Source organism: Oncorhynchus tshawytscha, linkage group LG01 (assembly GCF_018296145.1).
Source record: "Oncorhynchus tshawytscha isolate Ot180627B linkage group LG01, Otsh_v2.0, whole genome shotgun sequence".
Classification (NCBI taxonomy): domain Eukaryota; kingdom Metazoa; phylum Chordata; class Actinopteri; order Salmoniformes; family Salmonidae; genus Oncorhynchus; species Oncorhynchus tshawytscha.
Genome location: NC_056429.1, coordinates 6,576,867 through 6,595,533, shown reverse-complemented (window position 1 = coordinate 6,595,533; position 18,667 = coordinate 6,576,867). Strand labels below are relative to the sequence as shown.

The 18,667-nt window shown below is 43.0% G+C and overlaps 1 protein-coding gene across 1 annotated transcript; it reads left to right on the top strand.

Annotated features, from left to right (window-relative positions):
* Window positions 1-574: 574 nt before the first annotated feature.
* LOC112264288 lies at window positions 575-18,611 on the top strand. Its single transcript, XM_024440845.2, has 7 exons — window positions 575-683; window positions 1,090-1,235; window positions 1,720-1,856; window positions 2,030-3,035; window positions 3,430-3,600; window positions 6,592-6,693; window positions 17,961-18,611. Exons 2-7 carry the CDS (start codon window positions 1,095-1,097, stop codon window positions 18,093-18,095), a joined length of 1,692 nt encoding a protein of 563 aa, XP_024296613.1. The 5' UTR covers window positions 575-683; window positions 1,090-1,094; the 3' UTR covers window positions 18,096-18,611.
* Window positions 18,612-18,667: the final 56 nt, after the last annotated feature.

Below are 18,667 nucleotides of genomic sequence, written 5' to 3'. Positions count from 1 at the left end.
AATAAGAATAGTTAGAGATCCCCCAGGCCAACGTCATGACACCCCTCCCTGGAAAATAAACCATCATAGATATATACATCCTGGGTTCCATCCCAAAACTATCTGAATACTTATGTAAATATGATTATATATTTTTTTTTAAATAAATTAGCCATTTAAAAAAAAATCTAAACCTGTTTTTGCTTTGTCGTAATGGGATATTGTGTGTAGATTGATGAGGGGGGAAAAAACAATTTAATCCAATTTAAAATAAGGCTGCAACGTAACAAAATGTGTAAAAAGGGAAGGAGTCTGAATAGTTTCCGAATGCTCTGTACATCATTAAAGGTAGCTAGCCCCCCCAGGTAGCTAGCCCCCTCCCCCTCTCTGATTCTGAGGAGTTGGGTTAAATGTGGAAGACACATTTCAGTTGAATACGTTCAGGTTTACAACTGACTAGGCATCCTCATTTCCCTTCATGGTTTCCACTCCATCCAAGGGTAGCTCTCAGTAATGAGGGTGTCAACAACGGCACATCTGATGATGTCAGACAGGACAGGGGCTTATAAGTGATCAAGAGAATTAGCTCGTGTGTTGATACTTAGGCTATTTATCCAGATATAAGTCATTCAGCGTACACCTGTCCTGTCAACACTTTACACACACACGGTGGACTGGCGAGACAACACTATTCAAAAGGGGAGGTGAGTGAGTACTGCCTGTGAAAAATGGAGAAAATAAAAATGTGTGTGATCAATAATTTAAGATAACTGCCATCGATTACTATTGATTGATGCCTTCACTGGCATCATAACATTCACCTGACAGAATTTGCTATTTCAATTCATTTCACCAAGGAATTGAGTACTACTCTAGCTTTGCCCTATGGTGTGTGTGTGTGTGTGCGCGCGCGCGCATCTTTGTGTGCGTGCGTGCGTGCCTGTGACTGTGTGTGTTGTTTTATTTAAATGTGTGTTTGTGTGTTGTATATTTAAGTGTGTGTGTGTGTGTTGTTTATTTAAGTGTACGTGCGTGTGTGCCTTCATGTTGTTCCCTGAGTTTTCTGTGTAAATGTATGGGTGTGTGGGTTTTCTTGTTCTGGGTATACAGACAGGATGACCAGTCTAGACGAGGTTCCCTTTAAGAGCCCTCTGGGGCCACTACAGGAGCTGGGGCCCCTGGGAGGAGAGATAGAGCTGGTTACGGCTCCAGAGTTCACCATACCAGACCACCTCCAAATACTACAAGACACTGAGGTTAGTTACATGGCTATGGCAGGCTATGTGATGTTGTTTTGTGATAATGCTGGCAGGTACCCTAGATATTGGGGCTTGGGGCTCCCCAATGGCGCAGCGGTCTAAGGCACTGCATCTCAGTGCTAGAGGCGTCATTACAGACCCTGGTTCGATTTCAGGCTGTATCACAACCGGCCGAAATTGGGAGTCCCATAAGGTGGCTCACAATTTGCCCAGTGTCGTTAGGGTTTTGCCGGGGTAGGCTGTCATTGTAAATAAGAATTTGTTCTTACCTCAGTTGCCTAGTTAAATCAATAAAAATAAATCAATAAAAAATATTATAGTTGGGCCAGCAACTGAAGCTCAGGGTTCGATTGCCGAGTCCAACAAAAACATATTTGGTGGGATTCTAGGTAGCCTATTTTTAAAAAATCCTGCCATTGTACCTTTTGAGCAAGACACTTAAACTGACAACAATGGACCAAAAAAAAGTGTTCTTCTTCAGTATGAGTTCACCTTAGAGAACTGGGTGATGTCTGCGCTCCATGGAGGATGCTCCCGACCCTGGAATGCCCCGTCCCCATCCTGTCCTCCGTACTGGCTTATGTTCTCCAGTCCCCAGGAGAGTCGCTCGGCCAGCAGGTGTTTTTGTGTTCTTCTTTTATCTCTTTTATTGTATAAAATAATTAAAAGTTTAATCACACAAATTTAGCCTGGGTCCCAGATTTCTTTGTGCTGTCTTAATTTCTATTGTTTTACTGTAAAGTGTGTTGTAGTTTTAAATGCACTGTAAATAAAGTTTGATTTTATTTAAGGTGGAACAGTGATCTGCGGGGCTCTGCCCTCCGACCAAGGAGCCACAGCCTAAGCTCTGTGGACACACGTCACCTTAACCACCACCCTCAACCCCACCACCACCACCGCTGCCAGCATAGCCACCGAAAAATCAAGTTAATGGTCTCCGACTCGGAAGACGAAGCTGGCTACTCAGAAGACGACGAGGGCTCCTCCACTGAAGATAACGCCTCAGACTCAAAGACACAACGTGGAGCCTATCACGGTGGTGAACGGCCTCGGTCGCAAAGCTCTGCACCAAAACACCCATTATCCAGAGTCAAAGACCACCATCTTGGATCTTCAGGATCTTCCTCGGCTCATCACCACTCTAACCAGCCTTCCACTGGTGGTGAACGGCCACGGTCGCAAAGCTCTGCACCAAAACACCCATTATCCAGAGTCAAAGACCACCATCTCGGATCTTCAGGCTCTTCCTTGGCTCATCACCACTCTAACCAGCCTTCCAATGGAGGTCGAGGCTACCAGGGTCGCAACAGGAGGGCCAACTCTTCCTCCGTCCTGGACTGCAGGAGGCAAGGGTCATTCACCGGGCTCAAACAGGAGCAGGGGCGTACCATCAGCCCACTTTGCCATGGTCAGGACAGCAGTCCCCAGTGCCATGGTCAGGCTAGCAGTCCCCAGTGCCATGGTCAGGCTAGCAGTCCCCAGTGCCATGGCGATCAGAGGCCCTGCAGGAAGGATTTCAGAAGCCAGCAGCAGTTGTCATCGTCCTCTGGCCTGGAAGAGTCTTTTGTGCGGGCCGGTAGCCCTCAGTGCCATGGTCAGGCCAGCAGTCCCCAGTGCCATGGTCAGGCTAGCAGTCCCCAGTGCCATGTTCAGGCTAGCAGTCCCCAGTGCCATGGCGATCAGAGGCACTATAGCAGAAAGAGGCAGCGTTCTTTGTGGTCAACGGGAAGAAAAAACTCTGTGACCCCACAACGACCCTCTTCAGCTGGCCCTGAAATCAAGAACAACAGGCAGACTGTAAGTATAGCCCATTCCCAGGTCTGTGTGGCTAGTGTTGTTGTTATGTCAAAACATGACATCCCTCTGCTCTGTGATAGACTGGACAGACACAGACACCTTATACGGTTGTATTAGGGGATAGGATCAATTCCATTTCAATTACACCTTGGGCTACATTTTACATTTTAGCAGACGTTCTTATCCAGATCAACTTAGTTGGTTATCAACATACATGTAACATATCACACTTATAGTAAGTACTTTTCCCCTCAATAAAATAGTTAACATCAGTCAGTGCTATTATGGAAAGACAAGTGTGAGTGTTTTTTTTGTTGGTCAATTCAGGAAGTAAACTAAAACCCAACCCAGGCTACTTAACCTTACTCTAGCCTGTCACTATTCTTCCTTTTAGACTCTGCGTCCGCGTAGCTCACACGGCATTGGCTGTGACTCATCTGCAGAGTTGCTGACGGCCCTAAGTCAGGAAGAGAGAGAGCTACTGGAGGCCATCACTGAGCAGGGCTACCCTCTACACACTGCCATCCTGGCTTTGCAGAAGACTGGCCACCGCAACCCACAACAGGTAGTTTTACTTACCCATCCTGTGACATGACAACAACCCCAGTGGTCTTGGAGCGGGGGGGGGGTCAGTCTTGAGGTCAGAGAGTAATCAGATGGTTGAATTCCAGGGCTGACAGGAAAAATATTGGCGGTGCCACCTACCTACCTACCTACCTATTCACCTACCTATTCACCTACCTACTTACCTACCTATTCACCTACCTACCTACCTACCTATTCACCTACCTACCTACCTATTGCCCTATTGCTGGTGCCACCTACCACCTACCTACCTATTCACCTACCTACCTACCTACCTATTGCCCTATTGCGGTGCCACCTACCTACCTACCTATTGCCCTATTGCGGTCCTACCTACCTACCTACCTACCTACCTACCTACCTATTGCCCTATTGCGGTGCCACCTACCTACCCACCTACCCACCTACCTACAGTGCCTTGCGAAAGTATTCGGCCCCCTTGAACTTTGCGACCTTTTGCCACATTTCAGGCTTCAAACATAAAGATATAAAACTGTATTTTTTTGTGAAGAATCAACAACAAGTGGGACACAATCATGAAGTGGAACGACATTTATTGGATATTTCAAACTCTTTTAACAAATCAAAAACTGAAAAATTGGGCGTGCAAAATTATTCAGCCCCCTTAAGTTAATACTTTGTAGCGCCACCTTTTGCTGCGATTACAGCTGTAAGTCGCTTGGGGTATGTCTCTATCAGTTTTGCACATCGAGAGACTGAAATTTTTTCCCATTCCTCCTTGCAAAACAGCTCGAGCTCAGTGAGGTTGGATGGAGAGCATTTGTGAACAGCAGTTTTCAGTTCTTTCCACAGATTCTCCATTGGATTCAGGTCTGGACTTTGACTTGGCCATTCTAACACCTGGATATGTTTATTTTTGAACCATTCCATTGTAGATTTTGCTTTATGTTTTGGATCATTGTCTTGTTGGAAGACAAATCTCCGTCCCAGTCTCAGGTCTTTTGCAGACTCCATCAGGTTTTCTTCCAGAATGGTCCTGTATTTGGCTCCATCCATCTTCCCATCAATTTTAACCATCTTCCCTGTCCCTGCTGAAGAAAAGCAGGCCTAAACCATGATGCTGCCACCACCATGTTTGACAGTGGGGATGGTGTGTTCAGGGTGATGAGCTGTGTTGCTTTTACGCCAAACATAACGTTTTGCATTGTTGCCAAAAAGTTCAATTTTGGTTTCATCTGACCAGAGCACCTTCTTCCACATGTTTGGTGTGTCTCCCAGGTGGCTTGTGGCAAACTTTAAACAACACTTTTTATGGATATCTTTAAGAAATGGCTTTCTTCTTGCCACTCTTCCATAAAGGCCAGATTTGTGCAATATACGACTGATTGTTGTCCTATGGACAGAGGCTCCCACCTCAGCTGTAGATCTCTGCAGTTCATCCAGAGTGATCATGGGCCTCTTGGCTGCAACTCTGATCAGTCTTCTCCTTGTATGAGCTGAAAGTTTAGAGGGACGGCCAGGTCTTGGTAGATTTGCAATGGTCTGATACTCCTTCCATTTCAATATTATCGCTTGCACAGTGCTCCTTGGGATGTTTAAAGCTTGGGAAATCTTTTTGTATCCACATCCGGCTTTAAACTTCTTCACAACAGTATCTCGGACCTGCCTGGTGTGTTCCTTGTTCTTCATGATGCTCTCTGCGCTTTTAACGGACCTCTGAGACTATCACAGTGCAGGTGCATTTATACGGAGACTTGATTACACACAGGTGGATTGTATTTATCATCATTAGTCATTTAGGTCAACATTGGATCATTCAGAGATCCTCACTGAACTTCTGGAGAGAGTTTGCTGCACTGAAAGTAAAGGGGCTGAATAATTTTGCACGCCCAATTTTTCCGTTTTTGATTTGTTAAAAAAGTTTGAAATATCCAATAAATGTCGTTCCACTTCATGATTGTGTCCCACTTGTTGTTGATTCTTCACAAAAAAATACAGTTTTATATCTTTATGTTTGAAGCCTGAAATGTGGCAAAAGGTCGCAAAGTTCAAGGGGGCCGAATACTTTCGCAAGGCACTGTACCTACCTGCCTACCCACCCACCCACTTACCTACCTACCCATCCACCTACCTACCTACCTACCCACCCACCCACCTACCCATCCACCTACCTACCTACCTATTGCTCTATTGCGGTGCCACCTACCTACCTACCTACCTATTGCGGTGCCACCTACCCATCCACCCACCTACCCGCCTACCTACCTACCTGCCTACCCACCCACCCACCCACCTACCCATCCACCTACCTACTTACCTACCTATTGCCCTATTGCAGTGCCACCTACCTACTCACTTACCCACCCACCTACCTACCTATTGCCCTATTGCAGTGCCACCTACCTACTCACTTACCCACCCACCTACCTACCTATTGCCCTACTATGGTGCCACCTACCTACCTACCTACCTATTGCCCTATTGCAGTGCCACCTACCTACCCACTTACCCACCCACCTACCTACCTATTGCCCTACTGTGGTGCCACCACCTACCTACCTATTGCCCTATTGCAGTGCCACCTACCTACCCACTTACCCACCTACCTACCTATTGCCCTACTGTTGTGCCACCTACCTATTGCGGTGCCACCTACCTACCTATTGCCCTATTGCGGTGCCACCTACCTACCTATTGCCCTATTGCGGTGCCACCTACCTACCTATTGCCCTATTGTGGTGCCACCTACCTACCTATTGCCCTACTGCGGTGCCACCTACCTACCTATTGCGGTGCCACCTACCTACCTATTGCCCTACTGCGGTGCCACCTACCTACCTATTGCCCTATTGCGGTGCCACCTACCTACCTACCTATTGCCCTATTGCGGTGCCACCTGCCTACCTATTGCATTTAACCCAGAGATATATTTAAGAAGACCATGTTTTTATATTGTACTTGTTCACCCCTTCTGTCATATTCACCTCTAAGGTCCTGTTTTCCTTCACAGATCCTGAGTTACCTGGTTGCCAGTGACCGTCTGTGTGCGCTGGGCTACGAAGAGGCTCAGGTGGAGGAGGCCATGGAGATGTTCCAGAACTGTGAGAGCAAGGTGAGCTTGTCAATACGTAGAGCAAGGTGAGCTTGTCAATACGTAGAGCAAGGTGAGCTTGTCAATACGTAGAGCAAGGTGAGCTTGTCAATACGTAGAGCAAGGTGAGCTTGTCAATACGTAGAGCAAGGTGAGCTTGTCAATACGTAGAGCAAGGTGAGCTTGTCAATACGTAGAGCAAGGTGAGCTTGTCAATACGTAGAGCAAGGTGAGCTTGTCAATACGTAGAGCAAGGTGAGCTTGTCAATACGTAGAGCAAGGTGAGCTTGTCAATACATATTCAAAAGGATTCTACATATTCTAAATGATTGAATTTGAATTCCATTTCTGTTGCTGCTAATATCACTCCATAATATCAAAGCAACTGCAATTTCTTGCTGTGAAAGTATTGGGCCAGGTTTCCCTGACACAGACGAAGGGCTCTATTTATTATTATTTATTTTGTTAACCTTTATTTGACTAGACAGGTCAGTTAAGAATCAATTCTTATTTTCAATGATGGCCTCGGAAAAGTGGGTTAACTGCCTTGTTCAGGGGGAGAACGACAGATTTTGACCTTGTCAGCTGGGGGGGATTCGATCTTGCAGCCTTTCGGTTACTTGTCCAACGCTCTAACCACTAGGCTACTTGCCGCCCCTATTCAAGGTGAAGCATTACAGATTCCATGATATAAATGTAAAGGTAGTTTTCCGATTGCGCGCCGACATAAGCAGCGTTTACCTTGAATGCAGTCTCCGCTAAAGCGGGAAAACTGCCTTTACATTTCCCACACGCCGTAGAGCTGAACGTCTGCGATGTGGATTAAATAGGGTTTGATTCAATCAAATCACATTGTATTTTGTCACATGCTCTGAATACCGTGAAATGCTTACTTACAAGCCCTTAACCAACAATGCTTAAAGAAGTTTTAAGAAAAAATAAGTGTTAAGTACAAAATTTGAAATAAAAGTAACAAATAATGAAACAGCAGTAGTACAATAACAATAGCGAGGCTATATACAGTCGTGGCCAAAAGTTTAGAGAATGACACAAATATTAATTTCCACAAAGTTTGCTGCTTCAGTGTCTTTAGATATTTTTGTCAGATGTTACTATGGAATACTGAAGTATAATTACAAGCATTTCATAAGTGTCAAAGGCTTTTATTGACAATTACATGAAGTTGATGCAAAGAGTCAATATTTGCAGTGTTTTCAAGACCTCTGCAATCTGTCCTGGCATGCTGTCAATTAACTTCTGGGCCATATCCTGATGGCAGCCCATTCCTGCATAATGCTTGGAGTTTTTCAGAGTTTGTGGATTTTTGTTTGTCCACCCGCCTCCTGAAGATTGACCACAAGTTCTCAATGGGATTAAGGTCTGGGGAGTTTCCTGGCCATGGACCCAAAATATCTATGTTTTGTTCCCCGAGCCACTTAGTTATCACTTTTGCCTTATGGCAAGGTGCTCCATCATGCTGGAAAAGGCATTGTTCGTTCTTTTAGAGGAGCCTCTTAAAGAAGAAGTTACAGGTCTGTGAGAGCCAGAAATCTTGCTTGTTTGTAGGTGACCAAATACTTATTTTCCACCATAATTTGCAAATAAATTCATTAAAAATCCTACAATGTGATTTTCTGGATTTTTTTTCACATTTTGTCTGTCATAGTTGAAGTGTACCTATAATGAAAATTACAGGCCTCTATCATATTTTTAAGTGGGAGAACTTGCACAATTGGTGGCTGACTAAATACTTTTTTGCACCAATGTACATGTAGGTAGAGATATTGGTCTTGGGTTTCTGGGATAATGGTGTTGATGTTAGCCATGACCAGCCTTTCTAAGCACTTCATGGCTACAGATGTGAGTGCTACGGGTTGGTAGTCATTTAGGCAGGTTACCTTAGTGTTCTTGGGCACAGGGACTATGGTGGTCTGCTTGAAACATGTTGGTAGCCAGTGTAGTGAGTCAAAACTTTTGGTTCTTGTCAAGATTCTAGTCCCCGTACTTAGCACTAACTGAAGTTTATTTAGTGCTTTATGCAGGTAGCCCAGAGAGTATAGCATTGTAGTAGTCTAATCTAAAAGTGATAATAGCATTGATTAGCTTTTGTGCATCAAAACGTTTCAGGTTTTTACAATGTTATGAAGATGGAAAAAAACTGCCCTTGAAATATTATTGATACGTTCGTTAAAATATAGATCAGGGTCCAGAGTAACGCTGAGGTCCTTCAAAGTTTTATTTGAAACGACTGCATAACCATCAAGATTAATCGTCAGATCAAACAGCAGATCTCTTTGTTTCTTGGAACCTAGAACTAACATCTCTGTTTTGTCTGAGTTTAAAAGTAAAACATTTGCCACCATCCACTTCCTTATGTCTGAAACACAGGCTTCCAGGGCAGGCAATTTTGGGGCTTCACCATGTTTCATCGAAATCCACAGCTGTGTGTCGTCCAAATAGCTGTGAATTTTTACATTGTGTTTCCGAATGACATCACCAAGAGGTAGAATGTATAGTGAAGACAATAGTGTTCCTAAAACAGAACTTTGTCAGAAGACAAACCATCCACAGAGACAAACTGATAACTTTCTGACAGATAAGATCTAAACCAGGCAAGAACTTGTCTGTGTAGACCAATTAAGGTTTCTAATCTCTCCAAAAGAATGTGGTGATCGATGGTATCAAAAGCAGCACTAAGGTCTAGGAGCACAAGGACAGATCCTGAGCCTCGGTCTGATGCCATTAAAAGGTAATTTACCACCTTCACGAGTGTGGTCTCAGTATTATGATGAGGTCTAAAACCAGACTGGAGCGTTTCGTATACATTAGTTGTCTTCAGGAAGGCAGTGAGTTGCTGTGCAACAGCTTTTTCAAAACATTTTGAGAGGAATGGGAGATTCGATATAGGCCAATAGTTTGAAAAAAGATCTGGGTCAAGGTTTGGCTTTTTCAGGAGAGGCTTTTAATACTTCCACTTTTAGTGAGTTTGGTACACATCCAGAGGATAGGGAGCCATTTATTATGTTCAACATATGAGGGCCAAGCACAGGAAGCAGCTCTTTCAGTAGTTTAGTTGGAATAGGGTCCAGTAGGCAGCTGGAAGGTTTAAAGGCCATGATTATTTTTGTGAATGTGTCGAGAGATACAGGATTAAAAAACGTGAGTGTCTCCATTGCAGACTCAGGACAACTGAGTTTTTGAGAAATATTTAAATTCAAAGAGGAGTCCATAATTTGCATTCTAATGATCATGATCTTTCTGTCGAAGAAGTTCATGAATATATCACTGCTGAATTGAAAGCTATTCTCTCTTGGGGAATGCTGCTTTTTAGTTAGCTTTGAGACAGTATCAAAAAATACATGTTGGATTGTTTTTATCCTCCATCAGGTTGGAAAAGTAGGCTGATCGAGCAGCAGTGAGGGCTCTTCGATATTGCACGGAACTGTCTTTCCAAGCTAGTCAGAAGACTTCCATTTTGGTGGAGCGCAATTTCCAGTCCAATTTTTTGGAAGCTTGCTTCAGTGCTCGGGTATTTTCTGTATAGGAGGGAGGTAATTTCTTTTGACAAATGTTTTTTGTTTTTAGAAGTGCGACCGCATCTAGGGTATTATGCAAGGTTGAATTTAGATACTCTGTTAGGTGATTAACAGATTGTTGTACTCCGATGTCTTTGGGTAGGTGGTGGAAGTCTGGAACAGCATCTCGGAATCTTAGTGTTGTCTGAGAATTTATAGCTCAGCTTTTGATAATCCTTGGTTGGGGTCTGAGCAGATTATTTGTTGCGATTGCAAACATAAGAAGATGGTGGTCCAGGATTATGAGGAAAAACATTTATATCGACAATATTTCATCCACCTCTCAAAACTAGATCCAGCGTTATGACTGTGTTAATGCGTAGGTCCGGAGACATGTTGGACAAAACCCACTGAGTCAGTGGTGACTCCGAAAGCCATTTGGAGTGGGTCTGTGGAATTTTCCATGTGAAAATTGAAGTCACCAAAAATGTTAATATTATCTCATATTTACTACAAGATCCAATCGTAATTCAAAGTGATTGAGTATGCTAAATAGATTTCATGACTAGAAGCTTAAAATATGAAAGTCTTTTTTTTTTGTCAATTGAAATTTTCTTTCAGAAATATTAGCTACACCTCCGACTGCGGGATGCATAGGGGATATGATCACTAGTATAACCAGGAGGAGAGGCCTCATTAAACACAGAAAATTCATCAGGCTTAAGCCATGTTTCAGTCAGGCCAATCACATCAAGGTTATGGTCAGTGATTATGACTGACTATAACTACCTTGGCAGTGAGTGATCTAACGTTAAGTAGAAGTCAGGGATCTAACATTAATTTGTCCTATTTTGAAATGTGAGATATTATCACAATCTCTTTCAATAATGACAGGAAATGGAGGAGGTCTTTATTCCAGTGAGATTTCTAAGGTTGTTAAGTTAAGTTTTGACCAACCTAGATCGAAGCACAGACACGGTCTCAATGGTGATAGCTGAGCTGACTACACTGACTGTGCTAGTGGTAGACTCCACTAAGCTGGCAGGCTGGCCTGCACCCTATCTCATTGTGGAACTATAGGAGTTAGAGTCCTGTTTATGTTGATAAATAAGATGAGAAAGGCCCTTGAGCTTGGATGGAGTCCGTCAGTCCTGAGCAGGCCAGACTTTGTCCTGTTTGTGGGGGAATCCCAGAAAGAGGGCCAGTAATCTACACATTCTATCTTTTGGGAGGGTCAGAAAACAGTTTTCAACCAGCGATTGAGTTGTGCAAGTCTGCTGTAAAGCTCATCACTCCCCCTAAATTGGAGGGGGCCAGAGACAATTACTTGATGCCAACACATCTTTCTAGCTAAGTTACACTCTGAAGTTATGTTGCGCTTGGTGACCTCTGACTGTTTCATCCAAACATTGTTGGTGTTGACGTGGATAACAATATCCCTGTACCATCAACACCGCCAGTTTTAGCCTCAGCCAACACCATCTTCAGATTAGCCTTTACGTTGGTGGCCTTGCCCCCTGGTAAACAATGTATGATATTTTTGTATTCTCATATTGCGGGCAATGGAGTTGTCAATGACTAGTGTTTTCAATTAGTCAGAGCTAGTGGTGGGAGGCTTCGGAGGCTCAGACCCCGTAGCCGGTGGAGTAGAGAGCTAGGGAGAAGGTATAATGTGACTTAGCTTTTTCTTATTTGGGGGGAGGTGTAGGGCGGAGGAGGTCCTGCCAGGGTTGCCAGGTCCAGCTAAAATTTCTCACCTAATGACCGCTCAAACGCCACCCAAAAGGCTTGAAAAGTAGCCCCATTTTTTTTTTCACAGCAAGAGAGTTGCCAAATTTAGACGACAAAGCCTTTTTCCATAGCATTATTGAGCCAATTATAGAAGGAATATCGTAGTAACGGCGTTAGAAGCAAAATGAGGTTATCCTCAAAATAATAATTATTGCGAGTTATGACATGAGAAAAGATAATTTGCCCTTATTAAACTCGCCAGATCATTTTCCATCAATGGAGGGAGATTTAACTCACTTGACTGCTATGATTAAACAATAAGGCACACAGGAGTATGGTATATGGCCAATATACCACAGGCTTTGTAAATACATTTGATTGATTGATCCAGGCACTTTGCTAAGGGCTGTTCTTATGCATGACACAACACGGAGTGCCTGGATTCAGCCGTTAGCCGTGGTATACTGGCCATATACTACAACCCCCCGGGGTGCCTTATCGCTGTTATAAACTGGTTACCAATGTAATTAGAACAGTAAGAAGTCATTTTTTGTCATACCCCTGGTATATGGTCTCATATACCACAGCCTTCAACCAATCAGCATTCAGGCCTCGAACCAGGTTTATAATTGTAAATAAATCCCCTTTGTGCATGTGCATAACTATATATATATATATATATATATATATATATATATATATATATATATATATATATATATATATATATATATATCCAACAGAGTTTGAGTGATAAAAGTTGGACAGAGAATTTCTAAATCTCTGAAATGTTTGCTATTTTCTGGCAATTGTGCTGTTATTATTATTATTATGTTCCAGATGTTAAGATTGCAAACCGTTATAAATGGCCCATTTGCAAGATGGACTTCTTATTTCAATAGGCTACAGATAAAAAAATCTGGGTTTATGATTTTAATTCAATTTTGCCATGGTTTGCTTAGATAAAGGCAGGGAACCTATAGCCCCTGATAGGCCTCTACATCTAATTTCAGATAGCCTGCAGTAGCCTAGACAAGATTTAGGCTAGATGTGAACTGAAAAGATTTAGCAGCTTGCTTAGTTCAAATGAACATAGTCATTTATTCAACATGAATAGCTAGGCTAGGCGATTGAAGTGCTTGCGTTTCCCAATAGCCTGCTGGAATAGGCTACTGAGGATGGGGTCATCATTTCAATCAGTAAATAAAATATTAATTATATGTATATGAACTGAATATGCTATTCAACAACAGCCAGTGTTTAAAAAAAAAAAAAAATCGTTTTTACCTGTAGCCTAATCTGACTACTGTTACCTTCGATCTAATGCGTTCTAACAACTGATCGGCAAATGTGATTAAGCTTGGATGACTTCCCAAGTAATTAACTAAACATGCCATTAATTATTGCACAAGGCTACAACAACAAACTGAAGTTATAGGCTATTTATTCAAGTGTTTTGCCAACTCAATATATCTTCATTTCAACATATGTATTGTATCAAATGGTAGCCTACAATGGCATATAAAATAATAAGCTACTTGATGGCCAACGGAGGCAAATGTGTCATTCTCCACATTTAATGTCAGTTTCGTTCAGCACTTTTCCTCATAAAAAGAACCACGCGTGGGAGTTCCATAACTTCAATTTTAAAAAATTCCACTCGGAAAGCCCCCAAAACCCAAGAACGGAGCATGGATAAAACACTTCGCTTGATACCATTTTCTTTAAGCAAAGTCAACATTAGAATGCTGTTTAATCCACCTCAGAGGGAATTTATGTAATGCGCCCAGTCGTTTTCCAGCGCTCTGTCTCCATTATTTGTTGATGTGCGTCAGTTCTAGCGTATTAATATGTTTTATGGAAAAAGAGTTGGAAATAGGAGTCTCCATAATGACAATCTAAATAGCCTAATTACCTACAACTGGTAAAAAGTCGTCACGACGTGCTTCGCCCTCTCATCTCGCTCAAATGACTCAGCCAAAAGCTGTAGTGCTCTCTCAACACACACACACACACACATTCACCCCTCTATCTCCCCAACACTCACGCACTCTGCAACAGCCTGCCTCACTGCCTGATAGTCAGCAGCAGGTGACAGTGAATTATATATATTTTTAAAGAGAAATGACATGGCGGCCGCGGTGCAATTTAGAAATAACCCCAAAACCCGCAACCCTCGACCAATACATTTTCACCAGCGACTTCGTTTTCTAAGTAGCTTAAATTCCAGGAAAACCACACTGGGTCCTGCAAATGTCTAGATAATGTTTTCGGGGTGAAACAGTTTAATAATTTTTAAAAAGTGGCGTGTAAGGACAAAACTAAGACCTTGGTCAACTTGTTAAATACAGAGTTTAATTAAATAGTTACGAGTAAAAAGCATAGCGAATGTTTCGGCGGGATCGGAATTGTCAAATCCATACCGAAAGTAGACATTGGCTGCCATGAGTCGCATTAACAGAAATCCCATGCAGCCTTGTTTACACGTTTGAACACTGGAATGTGAGATGTGATCCATGACTTCATTAGGATGATATAAATCCTCATTATTTAATTTAATGATTTTTCAATTTGAGAATATTTATGTAGCCTACACTGGGGCGGGGCGGGTGTGGCTTCGTGACAATAACATAATAGCAGCTGCTCACCGATTTGATAGTTCCACATCCTACGTCACAACATTAATTATGCAGGTGTCTGCTGTGGCTTGATCCGATTAAATCTAGAAGCCTAAATCTGGTCTTGGACAAAAAGCACTTTCAATAGAAAAGGCTACTCTCCTCGATGTTATCTTCACTAATAATCCTGATAGGTATCAGTCTGGTGTTTTCTGTAATGACCTTAGTGATCACTGTTTTACAGCCTGTGTTCTCTAACGGCTGCTCAGTGAAACGACCTGTCCTGATTTGTCATAGACACTTGCTAAACAACTTTAATGAGCAAGCCTTCCTGAACTGGCCTCTGTAAAATGGTATAGAATCAGCTTGATCCCCTCTGTCGAAGACCCTTGGACCTTATTTTTTAATATTTTCTGTGGTATTGTTACCAAACACACCCCCATGAAGAAAATGAGAGTTAAAAGCAAGTTCAGCCCCTGGTTCGACCGTGATCTTGCAGAGTTACTCCACCTCAAGAATTACAATTGGCGAAAGGCTCGGCACACACGTACTCAGAATGAGTATGAGAAATAATGAGAAATAAGTGCACTCAGGCTATCCGGAAGGCCAAAGTTAGTTACTTTAAGGAGCAGTTCTCTCTCTGTGGGTCTAACCCCAAGAAGTTCTGGAAAACGGTTAAAGACCTGGAGAATAAACCCTCCTCCTCACAGCTGCCCATGTCCCTTAATGTTGATGACGTGGTTGTTACTGACAAGAAGCACATGGCTGAGCTCTTTACTCACTACTTCATTAAGTCAGGATTCCTACATGACTCAGCCATGCCTCCTTGCCCGTCCAACATTTCCTCATCTCCACATCCCTTCTAATGCGACTATCCCCGATGCTTCTACCTCTTTTCCCCCGCTACAAAGTTTCTCCCTGCAGGCGGTCACTGAGACCGAGGGGCTAAAGGAGCTCCTCAAACTTGACCCCCAAAAAACATCTTCTTTAAGGTTGCTGCCCCTATCGTTGCCAAGTCGATCTCCGACCTTTTAACCTGTCTCTCCTCTCTGGGGAGGTTCCCATTGCTTGGAAGGCAGCCACAATTCATCCTTTATTTAAAGAGGGAGATCAAGCTGATCCTAACTGTTATAGGCCTATTTCTATTTTGCCCTGTTTATCAAAAGTGTTGGAAAAACTTGTCAATAATCAACTGACTGGCTTTCTTGATGTCTATAGTATTCTCTCTGGTATGCAATCTGGTGTCCGCTCAGGTTATGGATGTGTCACTGCAACCTTAAAGGTCCTCAGTCATGTCACCATGATTCTAATCGATGTTGTGCTGATATTTTTATTGACTTGGCCAAAGCTTTTAATAGTGTCTCCGAGGGGTCTTTGGCTGGTTTGCTAACTACCTCTCTCAAAGAGCGCAGTGTATAAAGTCAGAAAATCTGCTGTCTCAGCCACTGCCTGTCACCAAGGGAGTACCCCAAGAATCGATCCTAGACCCCACGCTCTTCTCAATTTACATCAACAACATAGCTCAGGCAGTAGGAAGCTCTCTCATCCATTTATATGCAGATGATAGAGTCTTATACTCGGTTGGCCCCTCCCTGGATTTTGTGTTTAATGCTGTAAAACATCTCCTGCCATGTCACTGATGCGTCATCGTTCCAGCCATATCTGCAGTAGCAGGAAGAATGAAGTCTTTCACAGTAGTATGGGGCTGGCCTGTCCTAGGCCACTCAGTAGCTCACCATATAAAACGCTTCTAGCCCCTTCTTATTAATGGTACCTGTTGCTTTTATACAGGTCTTACTGCTCGGAACTCGTCTTAATTCTCACTCAAACAACTCCCGTGGCTTATTTTTCAAATTGGCATGTTTTGTTTCTAAATGTCTGGTTTCATTGAGTTGTGGAGATAGTACTTTTGCACATATAACACACTGTGGCTGAGGAAAGACACTGTTCCCAATATAAGTGAACCCCAAATAAATGTAGTTCTCATCATATTTGCGCCTCTTCGACGATGATCCAACATCCCTGTCTGTTGTTCGGTGCTTTCCCAGGTAAAGGGGCAGTAACTCTTCGGCTGCATCAGATTCACAACTGTCAGTGTCCATGCTAGCTGGGCTAACAACAAATGTACAATTACTGATGCTAGCATTGGATGTTCTCGTGGAAGCAGAACAACTTGTGTCGTTGACAGGTGTAGTACTAGTAGCAGTGCTACCAGTAGAGCTGTTATGTGTCTCTATGGACGCGGGCCTTACCTTTGATCAATTTTCGAGTACACGGAATGAGCAGTAGCTATGTTTGGCTACACACGGACCATTAGTGAAATTCCCGCGAAAGAGTAACGGTTAATGTGATTGGATGTTAATTATTTGACAACACTAGTTGGTTTTAATTTTATTTTTGGCAGTGAAACGAGGCTACTCAGGCGAGGGAGAAAAAAAAACCTCACGTATAGCCCTGAATGTATGGACTGTTTGAAAATGTAAAAAAAATATATATATATATATTATTTTTACACTTAAAAATAAAAAAAAATATATACATATATTATTTGGTGTACCCCCGACGACATTGTGAAACCCCAGTTTGAGAATACCTGCTCTCTCGTAATCGCTCCTCTTTCACCCCAGCTGCCAAACTAACCATGATTCAGATGACCATCCTACCCATGCTAGATTACAGAGACATAATTTATAGATCGGCAGGTAATGGTGCTCTCGAGCGGCTAGATGTTCTTTACAATTCGGCCATCAGATTTGCCACCGATGCTTCTTATAGGACACATCACTGCACTCTATACTCCTGGTCATCTCTGTAGACCCGTCGCAAGACCCACTGGTTGATGCTTATCTATAAAAAACCCTTAGGCCTCACTCTCCCCTATCTGAGATATCTACTGCAGATCTCATCCTCCACAAACAACACCCATTCTGCCAGTCACATTCTGTTAAAGGTCCCCAAAGCACACACATCCCTGGGTCGCTCCTCCAAACACTCAAACTGGACAGTTTTATCTCCATCTCTTCATTCAAAGACTCAATCATGGACACTCTTCCTGACAGTTGTGGCTGCTTAGCGTGATGTATTGTCTCCTCTACCTTCTTGCCCTTTGTGCTGTTGACTGCGCCCAATAATGTTTGTACCATGTAATGTGTTGTCTCTCTTGTTGTGATGTGTGTTTGGTCCTATATTTATATTTTTAATCCCAGCTCCCGTCCCCGCAGGAGGCCCTTTGCCTTTTGGTAGGCCCATCATTGTGAATAAGAATTTGTTCTTAATAAGTGACTTGCCTAGTTAAAGGTTAAATAATCGTTTTTCCATTGAGGATCTTTATTGCAAGACTAGGGGAAACCAGCCCATAAATGCAACATCTTGCAAACGTTAATTACATTGTTTAATGCCACTCCATAATGAATTCTTATTCCAGGCTGGTGAATTCCTGCAGCTCCTGGCTCAGTTCAATGAGATGGGCTTCCAGCAGAGTGCCATCAAAGAGGTTCTACTGGTCCACGAGAACCACAGGGAGAGGGCCCTGGAGGATCTAATGACACAGCACAACTAATGGCTGTTCTACTGGTCCACGAGAACCACAGGGAGAGGGCCTTGGGGGATCTCATGACTGTTATACAAGAGGTTCTACTGGTCCACGAGAACCACAGGGAGAGGGCCCTGGGGGATCTAATGACACAGCACAACTAATGGCTGTTCTACTGGTCCACGAGAACCACAGGAAGAAGGCCCTGGAGGATCTCATGACAACGGAGGGCTCTATTTATTCCGTAATCGCAGAAATTCTCAAATTGAGGGCAATGTTCCCACATTCACGGTAAACGCTGCAGATTGTCGGCTTAATAGGAAAATACCATTAAATAATGCTTCAGTGATACAGATTAAATGTGCAGCCATATAGTAACCTTTTAATGGGTCATGTTCACTAGGGCACACTGTAGCAGAACATTTTGAAACACAAAACAAGTGTGTGGCAGTCCTTTTATGAACACAGCCATGGGGTTTTACTCCATCAGAATATAGATATGATGGATTATTGATTTGCGAGTAAACATTTATTTTCACCCCACTGCCTTGACTTTTTTCACAATACTGTAAAAACATTTAAGACAACAGAAATGGATG

What these genes read in the sequence shown, in the direction of transcription:
- LOC112264288 (XM_024440845.2), top strand. Translation starts at nt 1,095, where the DNA reads ATGACCAGTCTAGACGAGGTTCCCTTTAAGAGCCCTCTGGGGCCACTA. An exon ending in AAATACTACAAGACACTGAG is followed by an intron (nt 1,236 to 1,719) that starts GTTAGTTACATG and finishes GTTCTTCTTCAG; the next exon opens with TATGAGTTCACCTTAGAGAA. An exon ending in TCCAGAACTGTGAGAGCAAG is followed by an intron (nt 6,694 to 17,960) that starts GTGAGCTTGTCA and finishes TTCTTATTCCAG; the next exon opens with GCTGGTGAATTCCTGCAGCT.